This window comes from Miscanthus floridulus, unplaced genomic scaffold (genome assembly GCF_019320115.1).
Source record: "Miscanthus floridulus cultivar M001 unplaced genomic scaffold, ASM1932011v1 os_2556_1, whole genome shotgun sequence".
In the NCBI taxonomy this organism is placed as follows: domain Eukaryota; kingdom Viridiplantae; phylum Streptophyta; class Magnoliopsida; order Poales; family Poaceae; genus Miscanthus; species Miscanthus floridulus.
The window spans coordinates 1-25539 of record NW_027098373.1 but is presented as its reverse complement, the minus strand read 5'-3'; the positions used below and the strand labels follow the sequence as shown (position 1 = coordinate 25539).

The 25539-nt window shown below is 44.1% G+C and overlaps 1 protein-coding gene and 2 pseudogenes across 1 annotated transcript; 1 reads left to right on the top strand and 2 right to left on the bottom strand.

The window, feature by feature from the left end:
- Nucleotides 1–4342: 4342 nt before the first annotated feature.
- LOC136535121 (blue copper protein-like) lies at nt 4343–5387 on the bottom strand. Its single transcript, XM_066527439.1, has 2 exons — nt 5184–5387; nt 4343–4971 (listed from the first exon to the last, which is right to left on the bottom strand). Exons 1-2 carry the CDS (start codon nt 5350–5352, stop codon nt 4514–4516), a joined length of 627 nt encoding a protein of 208 aa, XP_066383536.1. The 5' UTR covers nt 5353–5387; the 3' UTR covers nt 4343–4513.
- Nucleotides 5388–11706: 6319 nt separating this feature from the next.
- On the bottom strand, nt 11707–16944 carry LOC136535119 (cyclin-T1-3-like; annotated as a pseudogene).
- A 222-nt stretch (nt 16945–17166) lies between these two features.
- LOC136535122 (probable glucan 1,3-beta-glucosidase A) lies at nt 17167–23906 on the top strand (annotated as a pseudogene).
- The last annotated feature ends 1633 nt before the right edge of the window (nt 23907–25539 follow it).

The window sequence follows — 25539 nt, the reverse complement described above, 5'->3', positions numbered from 1 at the left end:
GTAGCTTGTTATATTTAACCGCATCTAGGCCCGACATCATGTTTAGTGTGTGTATGTGTGCTAGATTTCAAGCTAGTCCTAAGGAAACACATTTAATTGCCGTAAAAAGAATCCTTAGGTATCTTAAGCACACACCAAGCATTGGTCTTTGGTATCTTAAAGGAGCTTTATTTGAATTAATTAGCTATTCCGATTCGGATTACGCCGGATGTAAAGTTGATAGAAAAAACACATCCGGAGGGTGCCACTTGCTTGGTAGATCACTTGTGTCTTGGTCCTTCAAGAAACAAAATAGTGTGGCTTTGTTCACCGTCGAAGCGGAATACATTGCCGCGGGTGCTTGTTGTGCACAAATATTATACATAAAACAAACTTTGCTAGACTATGGAGTAGTTCTAGAGAAAGTACCTCTTTTATGCGACAATGAAAGTGCGGTAAAACTTGCAAATAATCCGGTTCAACACTCTCGCACCAAGCATATAGATATCTGCCATCACTTTCTAAGAGATCATGTGGCTAAAAATGATATTTCACTAGAAGGTGTAAGATCCGAAGATCAATTAGCGGATATCTTCACAAAACCGCTAGATGAGGCTACATTTTGTAGATTGCGGAATGAGCTCAATGTACTTGATTTTAGTAACTTCACTAAAAATTGAGCTTGTGTTGTCCATTGTATTCATTGTAATATACAACATGTTTAATTTGTGGCAATGCACATAGGGCTTGTCTAACATGGTTAAGATAACCGCCAAAAAGCGTGTGAAGAAGCTTAACCTTAGATCAAACTTGACAAGCAACTAGATTTAATTACAAGTATTGCATATGCATGAATGTTGTTTGTCGTTTTTGTTCCATTTGCCCTCTTGTTGCATATTTTCTTAAAAAGAATTATAGCCTAAGGCAAAATATTTTGAAAAATATGAGGGTTTGAGAGAGGTCACTCACATCAGTCCCAATTGATGTTTATTTGGATCTTATTCAAGTTGGGACTTGATTGGGAACAGGCAGCACGAAGGAAGTTTGAAGATTTGCTAGAAGGTGCACCGGACGCTGCACCGGACGCTGCGGTCCAGCGTCCGGTCAGTTCACAGGAGGTGAACTGCTGGTGAAGGAGTGACTGGACGCTGCGTCTGTGCGTCCGGTCAGGAAGGGTTCAGCGTCCGGTCGATCGAAGGAAGACCAAGTTGTACTGACCGGACCCTGCCTGCGTCCGGTCATGGACCACCGGACGCGTCCGATCCCGATTCCAGAGGATTTGGACCTCTCTGGAATCGACCGGACTCTGGGTGGTAGCGTCCGGTCGCTACCACCGGAGCGTCCGGTCAGTGGATCTCGCGCGGCTTCAGGACTCTTTTCGGTTTTCTTTTCTATCGCGTTTGGGGGATTACTTAACCGCAGCCGTACCCTATTCATCCTCAAATCGTTTTTTGCCCTAGCTCGAGCCACCGCCGCTTATATGTCATATCACTTGTGATGCTCATTTGTTTTTGCTTCCGCGCTTATACTTCGAAGCAAATGAGCTTTGTTACTCGTACTCATGCTTAATTCATATTCTTTGAGTACATTGTGTTGGTTTGGGTCATATAAGCTTGACTAACTCTTTTGTTCTTAACGACAAAAGCTTATATGAACCAAGCCCTTCAAAAACCTCACTCCATAACATACTCGAGGTGGTATTGTCATCAATCACCAAAAAGGGAGAGATTAAAAGCATCTAGGCCCCTAAGTGGATTTCGATGATTAATGTCAATACAAGATTACTATGACTAATGTGTGTTTTGCAGAGGCAATTAAGTTAGGTCATGGTAAAGGAGATCGATTGGGCAATCGAGGTTGTCATGCCCCTACGATGGAAATTGTTTTGGTTTTCAAAGGATGGACGACAAGGTTAAGGATGACTAGTTCTAAGTGTCGATTGAAGTTGGAGAGACACTTAGAGTAGTTTAGAACTTTGTTTTTCCTTTAGCCGTACTATGAAGGGGGTATGAATGGGTAGCTTGACCTAGTTGAGTCTAGTGAGTTAGGTGTGGTGCACACTTGTTAAAACTAGCTCTAGGTAGCTCCTATGAATGCCTAAAATCCTTTGGAGCAAACTTCATTCACATATGATCGAAAGTTGAAAGTGAATGGAGGGTCAAATACTGACTGGACGCTGGCTCCGGTGCGACCAGACGTTAGCCGCAGGGTCCGATCAGTTCATTTGACTGTGAAGAACAAGTCTGGTGTGATTGGACGCTGAAAGGTCATGTGACCGGACGCTGAGGGCCAGCATCCGGTCGACTCCAGTAAGGGTCCAGACCTGAGAAAGTGCGACCGGACGCGTCCGGTCAGTGGTGACCGGACCCTAAGTATTCAGTGTCCGGTAGTTTACAGTAAGCATCCAAGAGCGACCGGACACGTCCGGTCGGTACTGACCGGACCCTGTCAGCGTCCGGTCATCACTTGAAAACTGTTCGCGGGTTGAACTGACCGGAGCGTCCGGTCAAAACGATCAGAGCGTCCGGTCACCCCGCAGAAGCTCATAACGGTTCGTTTTTCAGGCTGTCTTATAAATAGAAGCTCCACTCGTGAGTGGAGTCACTTTTGCTCATTCCAACAGCTGAGAAACACATTTGTGAGTGCCAAGAAGAGCAAGGTCCTAATGAGGTGTTTGTGATTTGAGAATCTAAGAGTGAAACCTCATTAGTGAATCAAGGGTAGACAAGTGTGCATCCATCTTCTCATTAGGCTTTGCGTGGTCAAGTGAGAGTTCGTGCTTGTTACTCTTGGTGATCGCCATCACCTAAACGGCTTGGTGGTGATTGTGAGTTTGGTGTTCACCCGGTGGAGCTTGTGGGTGACCCAACTCAAGTTGTGAGCGGCTTTAGGTGATTCGCCACGACGGAGTGTCGAAGAATCAACCCGTAGAGAGCACTTGATCCTTGCGCGGATCAAGGGGGAGCTACACCCTTGCGCGGGTGCTTCAACGAGGACTAGTGGGGAGTGGCGACTCTCCGATACCTCGGCAAAACATCGCCGTGTTCCTTTCTCTCCCTATTTACTTTGAGCACTTACTTTGAGTATTTACTTTGAGCAATTCAATACTTGTTTTACATTCATAGAATTGCTATGCTAGAGTAAGTTTGGAACATAGGGTGCAAGTCATTTGTGCGTTGTTTTGATAGAAACACTTTTCTAGGCACAAGGGGTTAATTGGGCTATCCGTAGGATTTGATTATTGCAAGAAAATTTAGAATTAGCCCAATTCACCCCCTCTTGGGCATCTTGATCATTTCACCCTCTAACACATGGATGTCAAAGAGGGCTGGGGATTAGGTGTTGACATTTTGTGTCCTCTAGGCTCTAGCAGTGGTGGTAAGTTGCATGTCGCTGCTTCCTCATACCCCCATTAAAATACCGACCTGATCAACAAGGTTGCGGTCATGTTAGTCTGTTATATGTACTTCATCAACTAGGTATGGCAATTGTGTGTAGAGCATGAGGGCACGAGCAATGCAAGCTAATAGAGTTGGCGGTCTCAGTACAAATAAAGTGGTCCATATAGGCACAGAGGCTTTGATACCACTAGTCATTCAATGCAAGCCAATTACCATTTCCTCTATGATGTTCGCACTTTACTCTCTCCTCTCACTATCAGTCGTTTTCACCTCCCTCTCTATCTCTCCTCTTTTTATGAGTGGACTATCTTCTCTCACCTCAAAAACTTATAGCTTCTGCAAGCACATCTGACAACTATAGCTGTAGGGCATCTATCTTTTGTACATGGTGGCATTCGAGCCTACCTGTACATCTAAGACTACTAGCAAAGCTACTGCGTTGGGGCAGGCCTAAAGTGAAGCTAGGCTACCATAAAAATGGTGGAACAACAGTTCGTCTGGTGTCCGTGATTGTGAGGTTCACCCATAGTCCGCTGCCACGTCCTGCATCCCTAGGAGATCTTGTTTTCCTTCGCGCTACTGGTGTTATGGCTATACTTGGAAAAGTTGTTGGCGTTGTGTTGATGAGAGACTCGAATGACATTGGATCACAATTCTTTATCATGGTTTACTATTGCGATCATACAATCCTATATGAGGGCTTCTGATGTATCACAATGGCTGTACTTGGAAATCATGTAATGCTCCAAAACATACACAAACATGCAGCCTGTTCGGTTGGCTGGTTCGTTTCGTTGCTGGTTCGTGAAGAAGTACTGCTGGCTGGTTTGTGTGAGAGAAAAATACTGTTTCGGCTGGAAATTTACGATCGTTTACGACGAGCCACAACCAAACGAACAGGCTGATGATCGAAAAGAAAATCATGAAAGGAACGTGATAACAATAGCAAAACTGATAGCATAACATCCAAGTATCCAACTACATACAGCCACCAGCACAGCAAAAGCACCAATAAAAGTTCCCTGAATCAAAAGAAATCTCTGGTAACTAGTCAAGTCCCTCAACCAATACACGAATCCACGCGCAGCCTAACAACCAACAGCACTGCCTCCACCCAGGCCAGCCCAACGGGCCTAGAATGCGCCGAGGTGCACGGCCACGAGCCCAGCAAGGCCCAAGACGGCCCACGCCGCGGCGCGGAGCCCGGTGGCGCCGGAGGTGGACTTCTTGCCCGGCGGCGAGAGGTCCGTGACTGGGCTCTTGGTCTTGGGCGTGACGCCGGAGCTCGAGGGGGTCGACGGCGTGGTGTCGGGGGCGTCTGGGGTGGTGTCCGCGGACGCGGCCGGGGCCGGGGCCACGGCCGGCGCCGGCGCCGGGGCTGCCACCGCCTTGGCGACGTCCACGACGAGCTTCATGCCGCTGCTGCAGTGGCCCGCGACGCCGCAGATGAAGTAGTGCTTGCCGGCGGTCTTGAGCGTCACCGTCGTGGTGCCGGCGCTGTCGCTGCTGAGCGCCTTGCTGGAGGAGCAGGCGGCGTAGTCCGCCGCGCTCACCTCGTCCACCGTGTGCGCCCCGCCGGCGTACTTGAACTCTGAAAAGAAACAAAAGTTGCATGAGCACGGGTACCTGCCTGCCTCTTGTCCACTGCACCACTTTGACAGGGATGCACTTGAGCAGAATTTTGCTGTCGTGGCCGCACATTTTTAATAATACTCTTATTTTTAATCATACTGGAGTCATGAATACTTTCAATGCTACGATGGAGCAAAAGCCAACAGTTCAGGTTATATATACGGCGCTAACCGAGAATGTCGCCAACTTTGAACTTCTTGCCGCTGGCCCAGGTGGCGTAATCGCCGGTGGTCGTCCAGCCGGACGCGTCCCCGACGGTGTACTTGGTCGCCGCCGCCGCTGAGGCGCAGCTCACGAGGATGAGCGCGGCCAAGGCCAGTGACGCGCCACCGGAAGCCATTGCAGCAGCTACCAGGGATCGATCGATCAAGCGAAGAGGAAGCGAACAAGCTAGGACTAGGAGATCAAGGCAGATCCCAAGTGAGATGCAGAGGTGATCCCAAGCCAATGCCCCTTTATATCCATGGAATGCACAGTGTATGCGACAGACAGTACGTGTACGTCGCAGCAGCTGGGAGTTGGTGAGGTGGCTTTCGTTGGAGTTGGTTGGTTGCGGGTAGGAAGGCTCTGATGATGATGATCTTGGATGCGACTTGCACAGACAGACACGAAATGGCTTAGAAATGACTCTACCAGTTTATACCTTTTGGAAAAATGAATTATCCATTTCCATGGTCGTTCGCAAAGCTTTCCGCCGCCTTTTTCAGTTGCCACATCTTTCTCACGGCGAACACGCGCCAGCAGACTCAGACGCCATTCTTGCAATGACGGCGAAGAAAGATGAGGACATTAATGTAAAACTGTGCTGGTGGCTTGGCATTGTCACCAAAACTCCAAGCCACAGAACTCCAAAACTCCAAGGTCGTTTGAGGCCAGATGCTTATTTACAAAATTAGTAGGAGCGCAGGCGAATCCTTGTAGGACGGGATCAAACATTTTTTGTTGTCTTACTAGCCCTGCATATCATTTGTACTCAGGTCTAAAGAAACAGGTGCTAAGAGCAACTCCAACAGAGTTGGTAAAAATAGATGGTTAAACTCATGATTTAACCAACCTCTAAAATAGAAACTCTAGAAAAAAAAAATAGAAAACTCCAACAACCTTTCCAATATCATGGATGAACGGGGCGTGCGTCACGGCCCAATTCTTCACCTTGTACCTGTTCCTTCGATCGTACCTACAAGTTTAATGTAAGTTAGTGGTTGTATGTATGAACATGACTGTTAAATTATTATGTTTTAGTTGTCGCACCCGTGCAACTTTCTGTATGTTGTGTAGAGCGGCGATGGGCATGGCTGCAATCTTCTGAACTACCTATATAGCCTTATAGGGTAGTGCATCTCGACCACATGGAAGAAAATTAGTGGCCCGTTAAAAAGCCACTCGTCCAACTCTTCCTCAGTGCGAGGACTCAAGTACCCCTCTAGCTCGAATCTAGACCATGGACACCAATTCACCTGAAAGTTAGGTAACTACAGTTAGGTTTTTGAAATAATAAAAAAGTAACAACACCGACTAGCAGTATCAAAGTGGTCGTTACCTAGTGCTGTGTCAGGACGTCTAGCGTGTCCAAGTATTGCCTAGTACCGACGCTTCGGGTTCCGTTTAACTACCTCCGCTTCTTGCCAGACGTACAGAGCAGTCGGTCCTACGTCCGCGTGATTCCATGCCTGCATTGAATAGGATAGTCAGTCACAAGTGCGACATCAAGTTTGAGGAAAATAAAAAATCAACGCACTTGAAGGTAAACCGTGAACAACGGGCATCCCGACTGGCCATCGCTCCTAACACCAAACCTGTAGTAGGTGGGAACAACCTCCTAGGTTGGCACCTCCTGTACTGTGTCGGCAGACAACATAGAGCTGACGATAGATCCATGCTAGGACCACGTTGCCCCAGCTGTACGCTCCTATATTCTCCCATGGCTGGCTCAGTATGTCGAGGAAGGCTCAGCTGATGGTGTTACCCGATGCATCGAGGAATAGGAAGGCGCCTAAGAAGTGCCACAGCCACATCCCTAGCATACCTCTCGATCTTCTGCTCTGGAGCGTCTAGGTGCAGCGGTGCCCCCAAGTTTTCTGTTATCCAGACCAAACTAACACTAGATGTTTTCCTACAATTTTTGAAGGACAATTACATGAGAACTGAGGGAATAAAAATAAACATTAAATTAGGCAAAGACAATACGCATCATAAAAGTTATGTACTAAACCCTCCATTTAAATAGCAAAATAATTTGTAGAATATGTAAATCAACGACAGACTTAGACCATAATATATATTTGCAGAATCTGTGGGACATTGCTAACTGCACTCTACTTTTTCAAGATCAACTCGGTAGTTTCGTCCACCATAATATTCGCCGTCCAAGCTTGTGCCACCCTTGCCCCGTACACTAAAGATATGGCGACGGGGTCCATACGGCTCGACGGTGTGCTGCTTGGCCAATTCCTTGACCTCCTTCAAATGTTCTGCTCCGGCCTTTCCAAAACGCCCCCTACTCAGCTATATTCCTCCGCGCAAATTCCCACCTCTTGACAAAATATTTGTTGCACTTATGAAAGGAGAACTCAACAATTCCAGACACAGGCAACGATTGAACTCCGATGAATACACGGTTGAAAGACTCCGAGGAGTTAGTGGTCATGATGCCATACCTGAAACCCCCTCGTCATATGCTAACGCCCACTGAGCCTTCTATTCCATCTGCACCTCTAACCAGGCATTTCCCGCTTCATTTAGTACCTTGTCTAGTTCTCTCTTTGTCTCTTTGAACTGGTGCTCTGTACGTACACAACATAGAACATTTACCTTGTCACATACCTCCTTCTTCCTCTGACACTGCTAGAAATTAGCAGCAAAGTGTCTCATACACCATCTATGCACTAGAGGCAGGAATCCATCTATATGCTCAGCTGTAGCATTAAGAAGCCCTGAATGACGGTTCGAGATCAAACATATAGTGCGAGATGGGCCAAGCACTTGTACACGTAGAAGCCGCATGAACCATGACCATGATTCATTGTTCTCTTCCTCTGCCAAAGCAAAAGCCATGGGTACTATCTGGTCCTCAGGATCAACAGCAGCAGCTATCATCAATGTGCCCATGTACTTTCCTATCAGGAAAGTGCCATCAACAAGTATGATTGGCTGACAAAACTGGAATGCATGTTCCATTTGCGCGAACGACCAGAACACACGATAGAGGACATGCCTCAATGGGTCCCAAAAATACATCTCTCCGGTGTCCACAAACCATTTCAAGCCAGGGTTGTAGTAATGCATTGCACATAAGCAGCCTGTTCGGGAGGCCGTATCGTATCGTGGATTATTTACTGCTGGCTGGTTTGGTGTGAGAGAAAAACACTGATGCGGGGCACCCTGTTGTACGCTTCCTCCCAACTACCTCAACGAATCGTCAGGGCAATTTGCTTAGCACATCAAGCCTTTCTGTACTTCATATCATACTTAACGAATCCAGATATGGACTATTATAAAGAAGACACCGAAATGTCGTTATTGTCATCAACGAGCCCCAATATACGACAGGCAAGGTAACGTGCAGTGAGCTACTGCTGATTTCCTTCCCCCTATTTGTTAGGCAAGTGTGGGGTTTGACAACTTTACTTATCCTCCACTTGCCATCACTTTGTCTCTTTTGTGCATTTAACCTCCATATACAACCATTTTTGCATATCACGTGGTACCTCAACTCCTGGTCCGAATGAGTGACGATGTACGGCCTACGGTGATACACAACATAGTCCTAAAGGAAGAGCTTCATCTCTGACATTGTATTGAATATCATTCCCTTCCTAAGGATTTCTTTCTCATGGTCATATAATGATTTCCTACACATCTGGAGACCGATGTCACAAACTGCCATATCCGTCATGCTGACATCCCTATATTTCAGAACGTCCCTAAAAGGTACATTCATCGACCTTAGTTGCTCAAGCTCAGTCGCTGTGTAAGGTGGTGGTGGAACATACTCTTGTGCTTCGCTAATTCTCCCCCATGAATCATAGGGGGTATCATCTGCTGGCAAATTTCTGACTAGTCTACCCTGAACCTAGATAGCATGCAAAACCTCAGTTGGTACTGGTAATGGCATACCATGAACAGATACTGGCATGGCATCAACCGGTATGGGCATAGCATGTCTATCTCCCTGGTCATCATCTGAATCGTCTGAATCACTGGTAACTACATCACCAATCCTGTCCTCCTCCTCCTCCTCTAGTTCAAACTCGTTCACATCGAAGTCATTGCTTATACAACCTACTTGACTTGAATGAAACTGCTCCTGCGTCAACTGACTGTTCAAATCCATGTTACCCTAAGTTGCTTCCCCTTCGACCCCCAATTCTTGCTCATTACCTCCAACACCGTCAATGGACGGCCTGTCCAGGACACCCTGCATCTTGTACCCATTCTCCACCACCACCTCAACCATGGGCACATTAGAACCTTGGAGCACCCTAGTGTAGCGGGACCAGTGAGCAGGGCCGCGCTAAGGGCATTAGGACATAGTGTGCCCTAGTCTTCTCAGTATCAAACCTCCCCTTCAGTGTGAAATCACCACCAAACTTTGCATTCAAACGGATATAAAGGTCGTTGAAATTAGGAGGTTCATCAAACCATTCCAATTCTTCTTCCATATCCTCAAACATACCATCTTCTCTCCTAACACTCCCTCCGTAAAAAACTCTAACACAACAATCCATCTACAAAAGCATTTGAAGAAACTTCATCAAGTCAGTTGAAATCGTCGTACATACTGTCCATAGTAATATTAATACATATTATAACTAGAACTATACTAACTAATCTAATATTAACATCTATACAAGACTAACTACAATAACTAATTATACTAAATACAATATATAACTAGACTCACTAAATACTAACTAAACTAACTAACTTTACTAACTATACTAACTTATTATATTGCCTATACTAACTAAACTAACTCACTTTACTAACTATACTAACTATACTAACTTTACTTATTGTACTAACTTACTATACTAACAATGTTGATTCAATCAACAAATACACTAGGGGAGTACCTCGCAGCGGCGGCGCTCGTCCTCGCGGCGGCGGTGGCGCTCGTCCTCGCGGTAGCAACGTGTGCTCGACCTCGCGGCAGTGGCGCGCTAGACCGGGCTAGGAGGCGCGGACGCTGGCCTCAGCGGCGGCGGCGGCAGGTGGACACGGGATAAAGAGAGGGGCGTGCGATAGTTGGGAGTGGTGTACAGCGCGACAGTGAGGGTGGTGGCGGGCGGACGGCGGGCGTGGCACGCCGGCGTGCGTAGGAGGGGGGCGCGTGCGGGTGCGGCGTGCGGCCGCTTGCAGGCGCTGCGGGCGGGCGCGGCGGGCAAGCGCGGCAGGCGGCGGGAGCGATAGGCGTGGGCGGGCGCGGCGTGCGTGTGGGCGCGTGTGCGGGCGCGGCGGGCAGGGTGGTGGCGTGGCGCGGCGGGACTAGGCCACGGGCCTATATTAGACTCTGTCGTGCCCTGGCGAGTGGCACGTCACCGCCGCGCCCTGATCGGTGGCGTGGCAGAGCTAGCCACGTCACCGGTCAGGGGCCCTGGTCATTGCCACATATGCAGCCTCGCCACGCCATCATGCATGGCGCGGCAGCATTAATTCGCCGCGCCGTGCGAATAGGCGCGGCCAAAAGTGTTAGATTTGAAAAAAAAAATTAAAACAATGTTAGTTTTAAAATTAGTTTAAAAATGTGTTAAAAATAAAAAAATCACATATGTGTTGTCACCAAAGTCAGCTGAACTCTATATGGTTGGGTCCAACGTAGATTGGTTATATAGATAATGGAGCATCTACTAACAACCTCCCTCTATCCTGGAATATAAGTTATCTTAATGTGAGCATCTACTAATAACCTCCCTCTGTCCTGAAATAAGTTATCTTACCAATTTTAGGACAGATTATGGGGTAACACAAATTCGCACGTAACACTCCATTAAGTGTAGAGATCTTGTTCTTATCACACTCAACCTAGAGATAGACACTGATGGTAGGTACATATTGATTAGTGTTTTAGGAGAGTTAATTCACCTAAAATATCTTATGATTTGAGATAATTTTAAATGCTTCAATACCTTATATTTGAGGACGGAGGGAGTAAACATTAAAAGGAGACATATAGAGCATATGTAAAGAATTTTTTGAGCTACAACATTTATTTAAAGAATTTTCTAAGATTAAATATATCTAACTTTAGGATTTATAATTGCATATTTTTTTAAAAAAATGGCTATATTTTTTTTTGAAAAATTATATCTTTATTTTTTTATAAAGTCTAATTGATCTTCTGGACTCTCAACGTAGTCCAGTTTACCTACCTCGTGGTCGTGGCTAATGTAGTGCGACTGCGACAACTAACGTGGCACAACATTAGCCAAAACCGCTTCAAAACTTTGTAATTGGGGAGGCAAATCAGACTTTGACCAAAATTGAGCTGAGATTAAATAGACTTTTTCAATTGGTTGTTTGACCGTGTAACTCCTTATAAGAATGTACAATACATAAAGCTTTCATATGTGTGCCTACCCCCGAGTGACAAAATGTTGTCACATAATTGAGCACCGTTATGAAAGTTTTCACGAGTGCCGACTGCCGAGTGACACATCATTAAGCATCGTTATGAAAGTAACAATCCATCATATAGGTTAAACTCCCTTTTGTGACTTAGTTGTTTAGTTATCCATATACTTTTCCTTTCACCATATGTATGCATACAAAACCAAAAGTAAACTCTGAAGAGAACCTTGTATCCAAAACATGGGCTTATTAAAAGCTGACCAATACCCATACCACAAACAGCTAGCTTAGCAGCCTACTCAGATGTAAGTAAACCCCACGAATCAATTTGTGAGGCAATGATGACCCTCTGATGCAGCCTCTTTACCATAAATAGGCCGCATTATTTTATTGCCAAATGACTCTAAAAGAGTCAACATAAGTCAACATATGTTATAAACTACCCCGGAGAAACCATTTCTCAAACATCAAGTTGGGGTAGTCCACAAAATGCCTTTTATTCCCGAGCAAGTTGGGGTAGGCCACAACAATGTCTTTTATTCCCAAATCAAATTGGGGCAGCTAAAATTCTGTAGCTCCCAAGACTGGAACCCATGACCTGAAGGCCGTCTCCGCTCGGCCTTGCAGCGTTAACCAGTAGGTTGTGGCTTCATTTGTAAACCATCTCTCACACACCATGTATTGCGTTTCAAGGCACCCGCCATACTGAATGAGCTTGATGCTTATTTGATACCCCAACTGTGAAAATAGGTTCCACATCATGTAGTCCTAAGCCACATGAATACCCTCTGCCAACAACTAGCCAAAAGGGAGTCCAACTTTCATGACCTTAGCCTTTTAATGTCCCTTTCACCACGATCGTAGTTCCAATTCCGGTCTGGGGAGCAGTGTCCTTGCCTGTCAGTGGACAGCTCGCCTTCCTCTGTATTTTTTATCATGCGAATAGCCTTTAGTGAATCCTCCCTGTGTGCAGGATGGGGCCAGCTTTGCCTTCTCTCCTGCTTGATCTTCTCACCTTCAGCAGCCAACTCCACACCATGTTCCAGCTCCCTCTCGATCAGATCATCATCATCCATGATGTCAACCTTTCTAGGAACATCACCTTTAGATTTCCTCCGCTTCTCCAGGGCTGCTTTCACTTTATCCTTGTCTATCTTCCTCATTGCATCCATCATTGAGGATGATATTTTGGGGCCCATCGTTGCTATTGACAACGCTATCCCTTGCTTCATTCCGAGGTGTCCTCGGGTGTTGCTTCTCAGGATGGGCATGGTCATAGCTATGGTGGCCTGGCACGTTTTGATGGCTCAATTGTCTGGATGCTTGAGGTTCATGGGCAGTAGGAGCTTTTCCAGGAGCACGTTGATTAGGAACACTAGCAGGGCTCCTTTCAGTATCATTTCCTTGCAATGGTGGTGGCGCAACAATATTTTGCTCGTAGAGCTCCAAAATTTGGTTGCTAATCTCTGAAAAAAGAAATACCATAAATACGTACTGTCAGCGTGTCTTCTTGACATCATGAGCATCAAAAGTAATATTAGAAGAACCAAAAGGAAACGAAGATAGCATAAATGAGATATATTGAAGAAAAATAAAGAACCAAAAGAGGCATCGACTGGTAGAAACTAGCTATAATAAATCTGAACAAGTGATAATGTCTAACAAGACAGTTGTACTAAAAAAAATATTGCTAGCAAAAATATATCTGGTTCGATACTAGTAGTAGCCATGCAATCCATATGCATTCCATTATATGATAAAAAAAGTCAAGAGATCCCCATGCGGTGTAGGACATGCTTCAACCTAACCTAGCTCCACAATCATTTTGAGCACCATATTTGGGTGTCAATCTATGAGATCTCAAGATAGCTAACAAGCAGCAACTACAGCTGCAACTAAAGGTGATGCATAATATAAGCCCCCATGAAAAATGAATACCATCTTAGTGCAGTGCAGGTATTGCCCTACTGAATTTCCATTCCGAGACCAACCTTCCAAATGCCGTGGGGTAACATCAAACTCTTGCCACCAGACCTTCTGACCACCTGACGGAAGCTTGATTTTGAGAAATTTCGCAGCCATGAATATTGCACCAGCAGCAATTTGGTGGGGCTTAAATTGCAGGCAAAGTGAAGTACGGAGCCTGTACACCCCTTTTAAGGCGTCGTAAATAGGTATATTTGAGGATTACTCTTTGTAACAAGATGAGTAATTTTAGCATACCCATCATTGACAAAGTTCCAGGCAACTTGAGCAAGTGCACTTTGAGCAACCTTGAATCTACCTATTGCTTCGACCAAGGGCTTGTACGGATGTTGGATGTTCAAGTCAAAACCAAGTGTTACAAGAACAACACGCTCCCCAAGTAAAATAAGTTCCTTCTGTTGTTCATATACTTCCTGAACAAAACAAAACACAGGCACCCACAGTTACCATCTATGACAAAGTAATTAGGAAATAAAGTTGCATTAAATAGATCAGTCCCATCTTATTGAAAAAAACATCATGATTGGTGAGTAGTGGCTTAAGAGGAACTGTTCACTGGTAAAAACTGTTGGCTGAAAAAAATAAGATTACTGATTACCCAAAAATAAATACTCTAGATGAATCATCTCAATCAATTCAACTATCTCACCTTCTGCCTAATTCGCTGAAAAGCGGCAGGATCCTTTTTGTTGATGATCTCAGTAGGAAAGGACTACGACATCCCTTAGAGGTCTGACTGTTTCTTCAACTTTTCCCGCCAAGAACATACAAACTGTTGCAATTGTCTGCATGATAATAACAATTAACAAAGAATACATATTGTAAGTTTAAATTAACAATCGATGAAAAATCATTATCCCTAGCAAGAAGCAAGCACTGTGGCATGAGATTGTAAACTACAAAATATAAAAGGATTACTGTCAACAACTTAATTTTGTTATGCATATGAGGAAACAACTTTCAGCACATGAAAAAGAAACAGGTGCCAGTGCGTTACAACAGATCTTAAATAGGTGAATATCCTAAAAATGATACTGCTGTGTGCTGGTAATCTATCCTCCACAGGGTATCATGCAATACACATATGCACAAAGAGAACAGTCCATAGAAAATCTGCAAAGGTTTAAGTTGTAACCTATATCACCATAACAACTACCAACACCTGTCTTTTATACTAGCAAGTAAAGAATTAAAGGTATGACCTACATGTGGGGAAAAAAACATTGCATCTTCGAAAAATGGGGGTAACAGAAAAGAACACAATGATAACTTACCACATGCTATGGTAGCACAAACTACCATGTAAACAAAGTGATTGACAGGTGAAGGACAATTATTTGAATGATAAGTGCTGAGTATCACTTCACAAATAATACCAAAACACGATGAAATAAAATGTTCCACAAAAGGTCATGTCATTTTCAGTAAGACGTACCTGCCTGTCATTTTTTGCATGAGATTGGCGAAGGAAAAAACGATGACAGAACACTATAGCTGTAGCAATCGTAACTTGAGGCCTAATTTTTAAAAAAAAATGTTTCAGAAGGGCAAAGTTACATATATAAAGGTACCAATTAGAACGAGAGCATATAATCTAAAGAATTCATAAACTACAGCAAATAGGGCAGATGCTACATGATTAAATAAGTACTAGGGTTCAGTATGATTTGTAATAAGTACTAGCAGAAACCAGACAGCTCATTCAATGCAGTGGGAAAACAAATGGTTAAATTGCCACTTGAGTAGCTGGCTTATCAAAATGTTTGATTGCTTACCACTAGAAAATCATTTTATGTATCATACATATTTAACTTCTGTGCTCCCTCACTAGGGAATACAAGTAATGGTAAAACATTTGTGGTAGAATGCAAACTTACACTTGAAGCCTCATCCCAAAATCCTGCAGAAAAGTGCAGTATGCCTTGCGAAAATAAGACTCTTCCTTCAGATCAATGCCATCTTTCCTTGAAACGGAGTTTTCTTCTATTTCTTTTCTACTAAAATACCATGAATTACCAAGTTTGCCACCACCTGCATGTCTTCCATAAGGGATTCTATATGGGCTATTTTCTACAATTCCATGATGTGAAGAGTCACTTGTCTGCATGACATCCATGTAGGGTGTTCCTCTTCTTTCTCAGCAATCTGAATTAGTGAAAGTAGTGTTACTATTTGCAAATTTAACAGAAAAAACAGTCCCTTGTTAGAAAAGAAAAGGGAGTTAAGAACTAAAAAAATATGCACATAATTATACGCTCAAATGACTTATGACTATGCGACTTACATAGGGAACAAAATATGGCACCAAAAGGATGATCAAAACTTGCTCAAGCTAAAACTAGCAAGGTCTATCCTTGTAGGTCCAGTGAATTGCATATTCATTCATTGAAGTTGAGTGCTTCAACAAACTAGAAAGTAAAGGACAATAGTTTCAAAATTATGGTTTTCCAATTTGCATCAATTAATCTTCATTTATTGCATAATAACATGCAGACAATTTCATGAAACTACACTTCAGACCATCTTACAAGTTGCTACATTAGATACTCCATCCGTTCCAAATAATTTCATTGAAGTCAAGGTGTTTTTTCTCCATGTAAGAATAAATGCAGAGCTGTTCTTCCTATTATATACTCCATCTGCTCCAAATTATAATTCACTTTAGCTTTGTCCAAAGTCAAACTTCTCTAACTTTGACCGATTTTAGAAAAAATGTATCAACACTTATAAGTTCAAATAAACGCATTATCAACACATATTTCATGGAGAATTTAATGAAAACAATTTGATATTGTGCATGTCAATGCATTTTTTCTATAAACTTGGCCAAAGTGAACTATAGTTTGAGCAGAGGGACTACTTGCTTACCTAAATAAATCAAGTAGAAATAAGCTACAAGCAGCATTAAATAAAAGTAAAAAAACCAATGTCATCCAATATCCATGACCAATCCACCAAACTAAACTCCTACAGCGAAAGTCGTTACGCATACAGAAAATTTCACAATTTTATTAGCCCACAGTTGCGAGGTTCATCTAAGTTCAAGGGCAGCAAAATCAGGCTCCCGGTCTCCCGCCCAACACGCAATATAACCGGATAACTGCTCCCGCAGCACCCGATCTACCGATGAATGAGTACAATCAGGCGAACAAGAATCCGCACAAAATAAATACAACAAACATAGGTGGAATGGGATCGGGTCAGAACATAACCTGAGAATTCAGAAGAAGTGACGTCGCTTGCGCCCGCGGCACGGCACGGCAGGGCGGACAGAACCCGGGATAATCGCTGCCGGAGGGGCGCGGAAGGCGAGTGGCGCCGGGCAAAGGGGCTGGGATGGGGCGGCGGTGTCGAGGAATTGGGGAGGTCGAGAACCTGCATGCGATGCGAGGATGAGCGGACCTGGTTTTGCTGGGCTGGTCTCGTCTGGTCAAGTGGGCTGTCAGGCCGAAATTATGCATAGAGTGGGCTTACCCAGCCCACCTACCTACAGTTAGTATCTCTTGAGGCCCGATTCGTCACTGACTCGCGGCCTCGTCCTGCCCAACTCTTTGCATCATGCATCGGCGTTTTCCTCAAAAAAAAAAAAAAAAAAAAATCACGCATCGGCGTCGTCAAAGCCGTCGTCTCCGGGGAGCATCTACCTCCACCCCAACTGTCACGGTCTCACGGACGCTCTCTCCTGCCACCGTCGGGCGCGAGGAGCGACCTCGCGACTAAAAAATCGCCCGGAACCTCTCCTTTTCGTGGATTCCTACCACTCCCCGACGAGGCAAGCAGCAAGCGTTAATTCCATTCCTTAATTGCCAATGGCGACCGCCTGCGCCAGTACGGCCTTGCGGCGGGCGCCTTGGGATAAACTCCGCGGCAAGGAAGGCACCCGAACCCTCGGGGGCCTTAATAGCTTCTTCCTCCCGTGGCTGAGGCTCTGGTCCCGCGCGGTGGTAGGGCACCGGCATGGGTGGTCTTGTTGTCTCTGCCTTCGTGCTGTCTTCTGGGGTTCTTTTCTTGTCCTGCATCTTCCCAGGTGAGATGCTTGATCGTGCACTTTAGAGTTCTGATGAGTTTTATGTCTTTCGGGAAGAAAGATTCTATGCTGATCTAATTTCAGGGAAATAGTACACTCCAATCAGTAGATGTTAGTGCAAAATGCAAATAATCCATTATGCTATACATAGGAATGTGTTGCAATTCTGCATGGACCAAGTTTTGAAAGTCGATGACTACGACGAGCCTAGTCGCGCCTAGTCGCTAGGCTACGGCCCGGCGCCTGGACTAGGGGGGTAGTCGCCCCTCAAGTCGACGGGAGCGCCTAGGCGGCGCTAGGCGGCACCTCCGCGCGACTCGGCGGCGCCCAGAAGCCCTAGGCGGCGCGGAATCGACTCGAGTCGGCCCGGGTTTCCCAGCGCGCGCAAAATATTACGCGGCGGTCGGCGAGCGCGCGCGCGGGAAAGGTTGGCGCCGGGGGGAAATTGCCACGCGTGCGCGATGGATAAGGCCGCGTATGGGTACCGAAGCCGCGCGCGACGCTATTCCGCTGCCAGGCGACGCTCCTCTCCGCCGGGAAGCAGCTTCCGCCGGCGCCGACGCTCCTCCCCGCCCACCAGTCCTGTTCCGACCTCGTCCTCCTCCACTCCTCCCCGGTCTCCGCCCAGCTCGTCCTCCTCCCCGCATCGAAGCCTCGAAGGGCCTCCCCGCCGGCCAACTCCCCGCCGCCCAGTACCCTCCCCGGCAGTCATCTCCCTCAGGCGGAGCCCCAGCCCCCAAGGCCGACGCCCGAAGCCGAAGGTATGTCCTCCCCTGCTCTGCTCTGCTCCCTTGAACTGCTCTGCTCTGTTTCCCTGCTGCTCTCCTCTCCTCTGTTTCTGAAATCTGAAGTATGAATCTGTGAATTGCTGTAGTACTGCATGTATATATCATTATATCTGATTGCTTGTTCTGAAATCTGATTGCATGTTCTGAAACTCAGATTGGTTGATTGCTACAGCCTACAGGCATACTGATTGCTTTGATTTCTGAAATCTGAAATCTGATTGCATATACTGATTGGCTGATTGCTTTGATTGCATGTGTATGTTTGTAATTTGTTGATTGTTCAGATGACGGAAACAGAGGGTCAACCTGACTCTGGAAGTGCAACAGCGGGAGGAAATGTCTTGAGAAGGAACTCAGATGATGTGGGATGGGAGTTTGGGGTTCTTGTTAATCCGAACAACAAGGACCAGGTGAAGTGCATACTCTGTGACAAGGTCATGTTTGGAGGGGTTTATCGGTTGAAGCAGCATATCGCCTAGGAAGGAAAGAATGCAAAGAAATGCCAGGGCACGAAGACCTGCAAAGAGAAGTTAAAGGAGGCTCAAGAAAAGTGCAAGAAAGCACTAGATGAAGCAAAAAGGAAGAGGGAGGAGAAGACTGTTCGTGAGATAGAACTTAGAGAGGAAGTTCATGTATCTAGGGTTGGAACCTCAGAGGAAGTCACTTGTGTTGGAAGTTCAGAGCCTCACAAATTAGGCCCCATGGACAAATGGACAAAAGCTATTGATCCTACAGCAACCAAATCTGAATCTTTGACTCAACAAAAGTTGAACAAGGAACTTTGGAAAGAAAGATTACATGAGGTGCATAAATATATTGCAAGATGGGCCTATAACCATGGTAATTTCCTTGCTGTTTTTTTTATTTCAGATTTCATTGGATGCTATGCTACTACCTATTGCTGTAGTAATGCACTAATTTCCTTTCTTTGTAACATTGGCAGCAATACCATTCAATGCTTGTGACAACGATGAGTTCAAGCAAATGTGTGAAGCAATTGGACAATTTGGGCCTGGAATTGAACCGCCAACTATGTTTGACCTGAGAGGGAGATTGCTAGAAGAAGAATATGAAAGAACCAATAGTTTGCTGCAAGAACGTGAAGCCGAGAAGATGAAGAATGGGTGCTCTATTATGACCGATGCTTGGTCAGATAAGAAGAGGAGAATTGCTGCATTGTAGTTGGACTGTTGGAGGCTTGGAGCATTGCTGCATCAACTACAAGTAAGGAACATCACTTCTGTTATTCTGTATCAACTACAAGTAACGACTAAGGACCTAAGGTATGTCTATCTAAATTATTCATGATTTCTGCTATATAAATATATATATTATGCTATATATATTATATATTATACTAAATTGGCAAAACGCCTAGCATCGCCTGGGCTAGCCTAGGCTGGACTAGTCGCTAGGCTAGGGGTCATCGCCTAGATTTCGCCTAGCGCCTAGAAAAACTTGGTGCATGGACAAGGACAAAAAGATATTGATGATTGAAGAATTGCACTGTATTCGCATACAGTTTTTTTAATATACTTTTAGCGATTCTACTTATGCATATTTTTAAAAGAAATTTGAACTGAATTATGCAATTTGCTGTAGAGACTGTTGATATTGGTTAGCTAACTGAGTTAAATGTACCTTTGTACTATTGAAGAAAGTAGATAGTAAAATTTACTGAAAATTTTACAGTTCCGAGATTTCTTGTTAAAAATGGTAACCAAGCTGCCAGTCTTGGTTGTACGGTGTTCTCAGCAAAAGTTTTGCATAACACCGTAAGTGGCTGTTTTTTTCTGCAGTGAATGGACTGTCTAAGGTCAGGGGTGTTAACTTGGAGGATGGTTGGTCATTGAAGGGTGAATTAAGCCATCACTTTTTGACGGGATTCCAAATGGGGATATGCTCGTAGGTGGATCGATCTTAGTTATTCACTGTGTGTTCTTGGTAAACTGATGCTTGCATGGGTTTGATCCTCTATAGGGTTATATTTGCAGGATGGGACACAGGTGCAGATCCGCTCAGTGGTATTGAATAAGTATGTTAGTGCGGCTAATGGTGGTGGCTCAAATGTGACAGTGGACCGTGATGTGGCCTCAACGTGGGAGACATTCAGGGTGAGAGTACATGGAATGTTTTAGTTTCATTTCAAAGAAGTATTAGTCTGCTGGTTTGTGTTTTACAGAGGGATAATCCTCTGCGTTATTCCAGCTATGGTAGTATCTCAAATTATTAGTCTGATTTCAAAGAAGTATGAAGCGTATTGGTATTACTGTTTTGTTTAGACTTTACAATAGGGTAAAGCTTCAAGAACTACTTAAGTACAAGCTAAATTCTAGTTATCCCTCTCTTGCTATGAACTTAAGTATGTTGTAATAGACTAGCCCTTAATTTCACTCCACGTTCTGCCACTGGGTACAATTTTTCTGCTATATGCTAATATTCCTTTTCTGACTTGGTTTTGACCAGTTATCATGAACTGTTGTTCTTTAGTTCTTGTTATGGTTAAACCAATGGCCACTGCAGTTTCACATTAGGATCTATCACATTACAAGAAATTAATGATGATTTGAACCACTGTAATGTCTAATTGAACACTGAATTGCATAGGTGAAGGACTGCTGATATATTTTGTGTCGTGTGGTCAAAATGTTTGTACAGTCAACAGTCATGCGCTTCCGAAGCAATTTTAGCGCCAATTCACATGTAGGATTGCTGTGAACAGATATGAGACATCTATAGCTTAACAGTTTTTTCTCCCTATATAGTTAGAATATATGTTCATTACCATTTTATTATTTTTTGCAATATGGTTAGCATTGAAGCAACTGCAAGTCATTGAATTGGTATAATTCTATTATTTACCTGCACCTTTTGGTTTTCTAATTGTCATTCCGCTTAGTGGTTGAGCTTAAATATGGCCTTACTGGTTTTCCTTTTTAAACAGCTTTGGAGGGTGTCAGATAATGAATTTCAGCTTCGATGCCTTGGAGGTCAATTTTTGACATCGAACAGTGAAGATGGTTTGATCTTGGCAACTGCAAAGCATCCATTGTCCACCGAGACTTTCTTCATTGAAAGGAATGCTGGAAGGGTTCATATCAGACTTTTGAATGGAGGCTATGTGCAAGTATTGTTCGGGGTCCATGGTTTTGATTTCGATAATTTCAAAGTGTTATATGTGATTGTCCCTTAGTCGCCTTCATGCAAGTTGTGCCATTAACAAGACATTGCAATCTCCTTTTAACTTAGGCGACAAACGATCATCTGCTTATTTCCACTTATCAATTCCAACCAGGATGGGATAATAATTTAGCGACGTTTGAATTGGTGATTGTTACCAATAACTTGCATGGGGACTACCAGCTTGCCAATGGTTATGGTTATGACAAGGCGAAGATGGTTTTAGAAGTATGTCATTGGGCACTCACTTTCTTTGGAATTTGCTGGACAAATTCTCTTTTGCTTTATGCATAACATCCCTTGACTCTTCCTTTTGCTTTTTAAGGAGCACAGAAGAAGTTTCATTACAGCAAACGACTTTGATTTCCTATCTCGGAACGGAATTAATACTGTGAGAATTCCTGTTGGATGGTGGATAACACAAGATCCTTATCCACCTTCTCCATTTGTTGGAGGGTCTTTGGCAGCCCTGGACCTAGCATTTTCATGGGCACAGTATGTCATGCTTCCAAACTCTTCTTTGCAGTGTTTGATATCCCTGATCTTTCCTGATGCTATAGTTACTTCTGTTGGATTAGATCTTATGGTTTGAAATGTATAATCGATCTTCATGCTGCTCCTGGTTCTCAAAATGGAATGGAACATAGTGCGAGCAGGGATGGTTCCGTGGACTGGCCCTCGCCTGAATATATCTCACAAACATTGGAGGTTATTGACTTCCTGGCGACAAGGTATTCGTTCACCTAGCATTTCATCTTAAACCGTTCGAATGGTAATTACCTGCATTTCTCCTGAGCTGGTTCTCCACCATCAAAATATGTCAGCAATTGCATCTCCTCTCACTGAACATGAAAACTGTATTTGCTAGTAGCTTCTGATGTTCTTAGATATCCCGGTCTGTCCTTGAAATGTTATAGGCGGGTTTCCTGGACTTGTGCTTTGCAGGTACGGAGGCCATCCTTCCCTTTTGGGTATTGAGCTTCTGAACGAACCTTCTGCAGCTACAGTTCCTTTAGATGTTCTAGTGTCCTACTATATGAGGGGATATCAAATTGTGTGAAACCATTCATCAACTGCATATGTTATTCTGTGCCAAAGAATTGGGAATGCAGACCCAATCGAACTCTTTCAAGCTGGTATTGGTCTTTCAAATGTTGTAGTTGATTTACACTACTACAACTTGTTTGATCCATACTTTGCCACCATGAATTCCACTCAGAATATTGAATTTATTTACAAGATGAGAGCACCGCAGTTACAAGACCTTAAGGCAATGAATGGGCCTCTTGTCTTCATTGGTATGTTTAATACCCTACTTACGTTTTTACAATAGTTCTGCTTTGCCGCCCCTTCTTCAAATTAATAGAGTCCCTACATACTATTGTCCTTTATTGGTTCCATCTATTTTTTAAATGCTGGAGTTGGGACCCGTTAGTCATTACACTTTCTAACCTTTTTCTTTCTGGCTCTGATGGATAGCGGTCACTTGAAAGTTGAAACATGTGCGCCAAACTATCAATAGACCCTATTGTTCTGGGTTTTTTTTTTTTTGATAAAAACCCTATTGTTCTGTTTATTTTGTTCCAGTCCTACTTGATTATTTCCAAAGTCATGTACTAGCACACATCATCCTGATTTGTACTGAACATGGTGCTATGGCCCTATGTTCAGGTGAATGGGTTAATGAATGGGACGTACAAAATGCATCTCAGTATGAGTATCAGAAGTTTGGCAGAGCTCAGTTGGATGTTTATGCCAACGCTACCTTTGGGTGGTCATACTGGACACTTAAGAATGACATGATCCATTGGGACTTCGAGTGGAATATTCAGAATAAATACCTATTATTCAGTAAGTACACTGGCCATGCTAAACCATGCCTGTATTTCTCGTCTACTACATCAATGATCTTACTACTCGGAAGCCATGACTATGGTTAAATTGTGTTCCTCTGGTACTACCCTGGCATAATAAGTTGCTGATTCCATGTATGCATAAAAGTGCTATTATTTTTTTTTTATAAAAGCGCTATTATAGAATGGAGTCTTTTGTATTGATATTTCTGTGGACAGATACTGATGAGCCTATTTTGGATCTGACGAATTCTCACCATGATATGCATCTTCTTTTCTAGGTGGTTCATCCATGGTGAAGACACCAAGCTTCCTGCTGCTGCTAGTGTTAGGATGGGGAATTCACCTGACCATCATGCCAAGATGACCTGGATTATAGTAACTGAGCTGATTGAGAGTGTGGATGTACACATAGACCACCTAAGTCTGAGTTATAGTTGAGGCAAATTTGTGTGCCTATATCTTTCTTATATAATAAAAGTCATCTAGTTTTTTTTTAGAATAACACGATACAACACAAACGCTCACAATGCACGCACACTCACCCCTATAAACGCACGCACGTAAACCCTACCCCATGAGTTTCTTCGAAGACTGGGCGATCTAGTTGCTCCTAGGTTGGTCCAGTTTTTTTTCCAAGGAAAAAAGATAACCTAGATTCCTCCAAAGCACATTCCCTGCTGCCGGCTGCCCCGTACTGCCCTACTCTTTTTCCAAACTTCATGCATTATGTTACTCAGCTGCCGAAATGTTCATAGATTTTTTTCTTAGGTCTTGTTTAGATTGCAAGTTTTTTCACTCTCTCTCCATCACATTAAATTTTTAGACACATGCATAGAGTATTAAATGTAGATAAAAAAAAATAACTAATTACATAGTTTGATTGTAAATTACGAGACGAATCTTTTGAGTCTAGTTAGGCCATTATTGGATAATAATTATCAAATACAAACGAAAGTGCTACAGTACCCAATATTGATTTCTAACCTTAATCTAAACAAGGCCTAAGAAGATGTTGAGGAATCATTTGTTCAGGATGGAGACAGTAGCGCTGGACCTTACAGAAAGTACAACGGGTGTAGCTGTCTCAAAACTGGCCGGTCCACCGGTGTCGTTATGGACCCTGACATGATTGCCGGAACAGGAGTGGAAGAACTCCCAAACGGCTGTGGTGGCACGGAGTCGTATCGTAACGCACCGGCCGGATCCGCGTGGCGTGGAATTGGTGAGAGGGTTGTGTGCTGGTCGCCTTCCGTCTTCCGTGAGCGTGAGGCGGACGGCTGGACCGGTTCTCGAAGCACAGTGCCCGGCGCCTGACTTTTCTGCGTGCGGTCTCGGCACGCTGCCGCGACTGCAAATGGCAGCTGGTATGCCGTATGCATTGGTTTGGAAAAGGTTTTCCTTCCTGTGATTGGCAGGTATACGACCTTCGTTCGATGGTTACACCGCTAGGGCAGTGGTACATCCGGAGTAGGACTGGGCATTCGGTTTTTGATCGATTTCTATTCGGTTATTTGGTTCTTGAAGAAATTTAATTTCTAGAAAACGGGAACCAATCAGTTCTAGAAAATTTTAGGAATCAAGGGTTTCAATTTTCGATTATTTTGGGTGCGTTTCGGATTCTAACCGGACTTTTTCAGTAGAGGTTAAGAGTTAAGCCAATAAAAAATGTGTAGGCTCTAAAGTAATTTTGGGCAACGCTACCACTATTTCACATAATAACAATCGATAAGAGAAAAATAGCAATACACTAGTAATTAAACTTTCTTTGGTTATTTTGGTTTCATAATATTCGGAATCGAACAGGAAACCAATTTTTAGTCTAGTTCCTTTAGTCAGTTTTGTTCATTATGTCCCACCCAACGTCCGGTGGAGAGCCCAAGAACAAAGGCTCGTGCCAAGTTCTTGCTTTTGCTTCTCACATCCACGAATGCCAATCCGAACCCCGCGATCCTACCGAAAATTCGAGCACTATGTTCACATCAAAGGCTGACTGGCCGAGGGAAGGTTCAATATACCAATGCAAAACACATCAGAGTCGAGAGTTATCACATTAGCACAAAGGAGTCAGCATCATTGATGAATAGTGATTATTGTAATTCTTCACTGGGTTTTGCCGAAGT

Coding starts and splice junctions, on each gene's coding strand:
- LOC136535121 (XM_066527439.1), bottom strand. CDS start 5,352: ATGGCTTCCGGTGGCGCGTCACTGGCCTTGGCCGCGCTCATCCTCGTG. Junction 4,972..5,183: donor CAAAGTTGGCGACATTCTCG/GTTAGCGCCGTA, acceptor GTTTCTTTTCAG/AGTTCAAGTACGCCGGCGGG.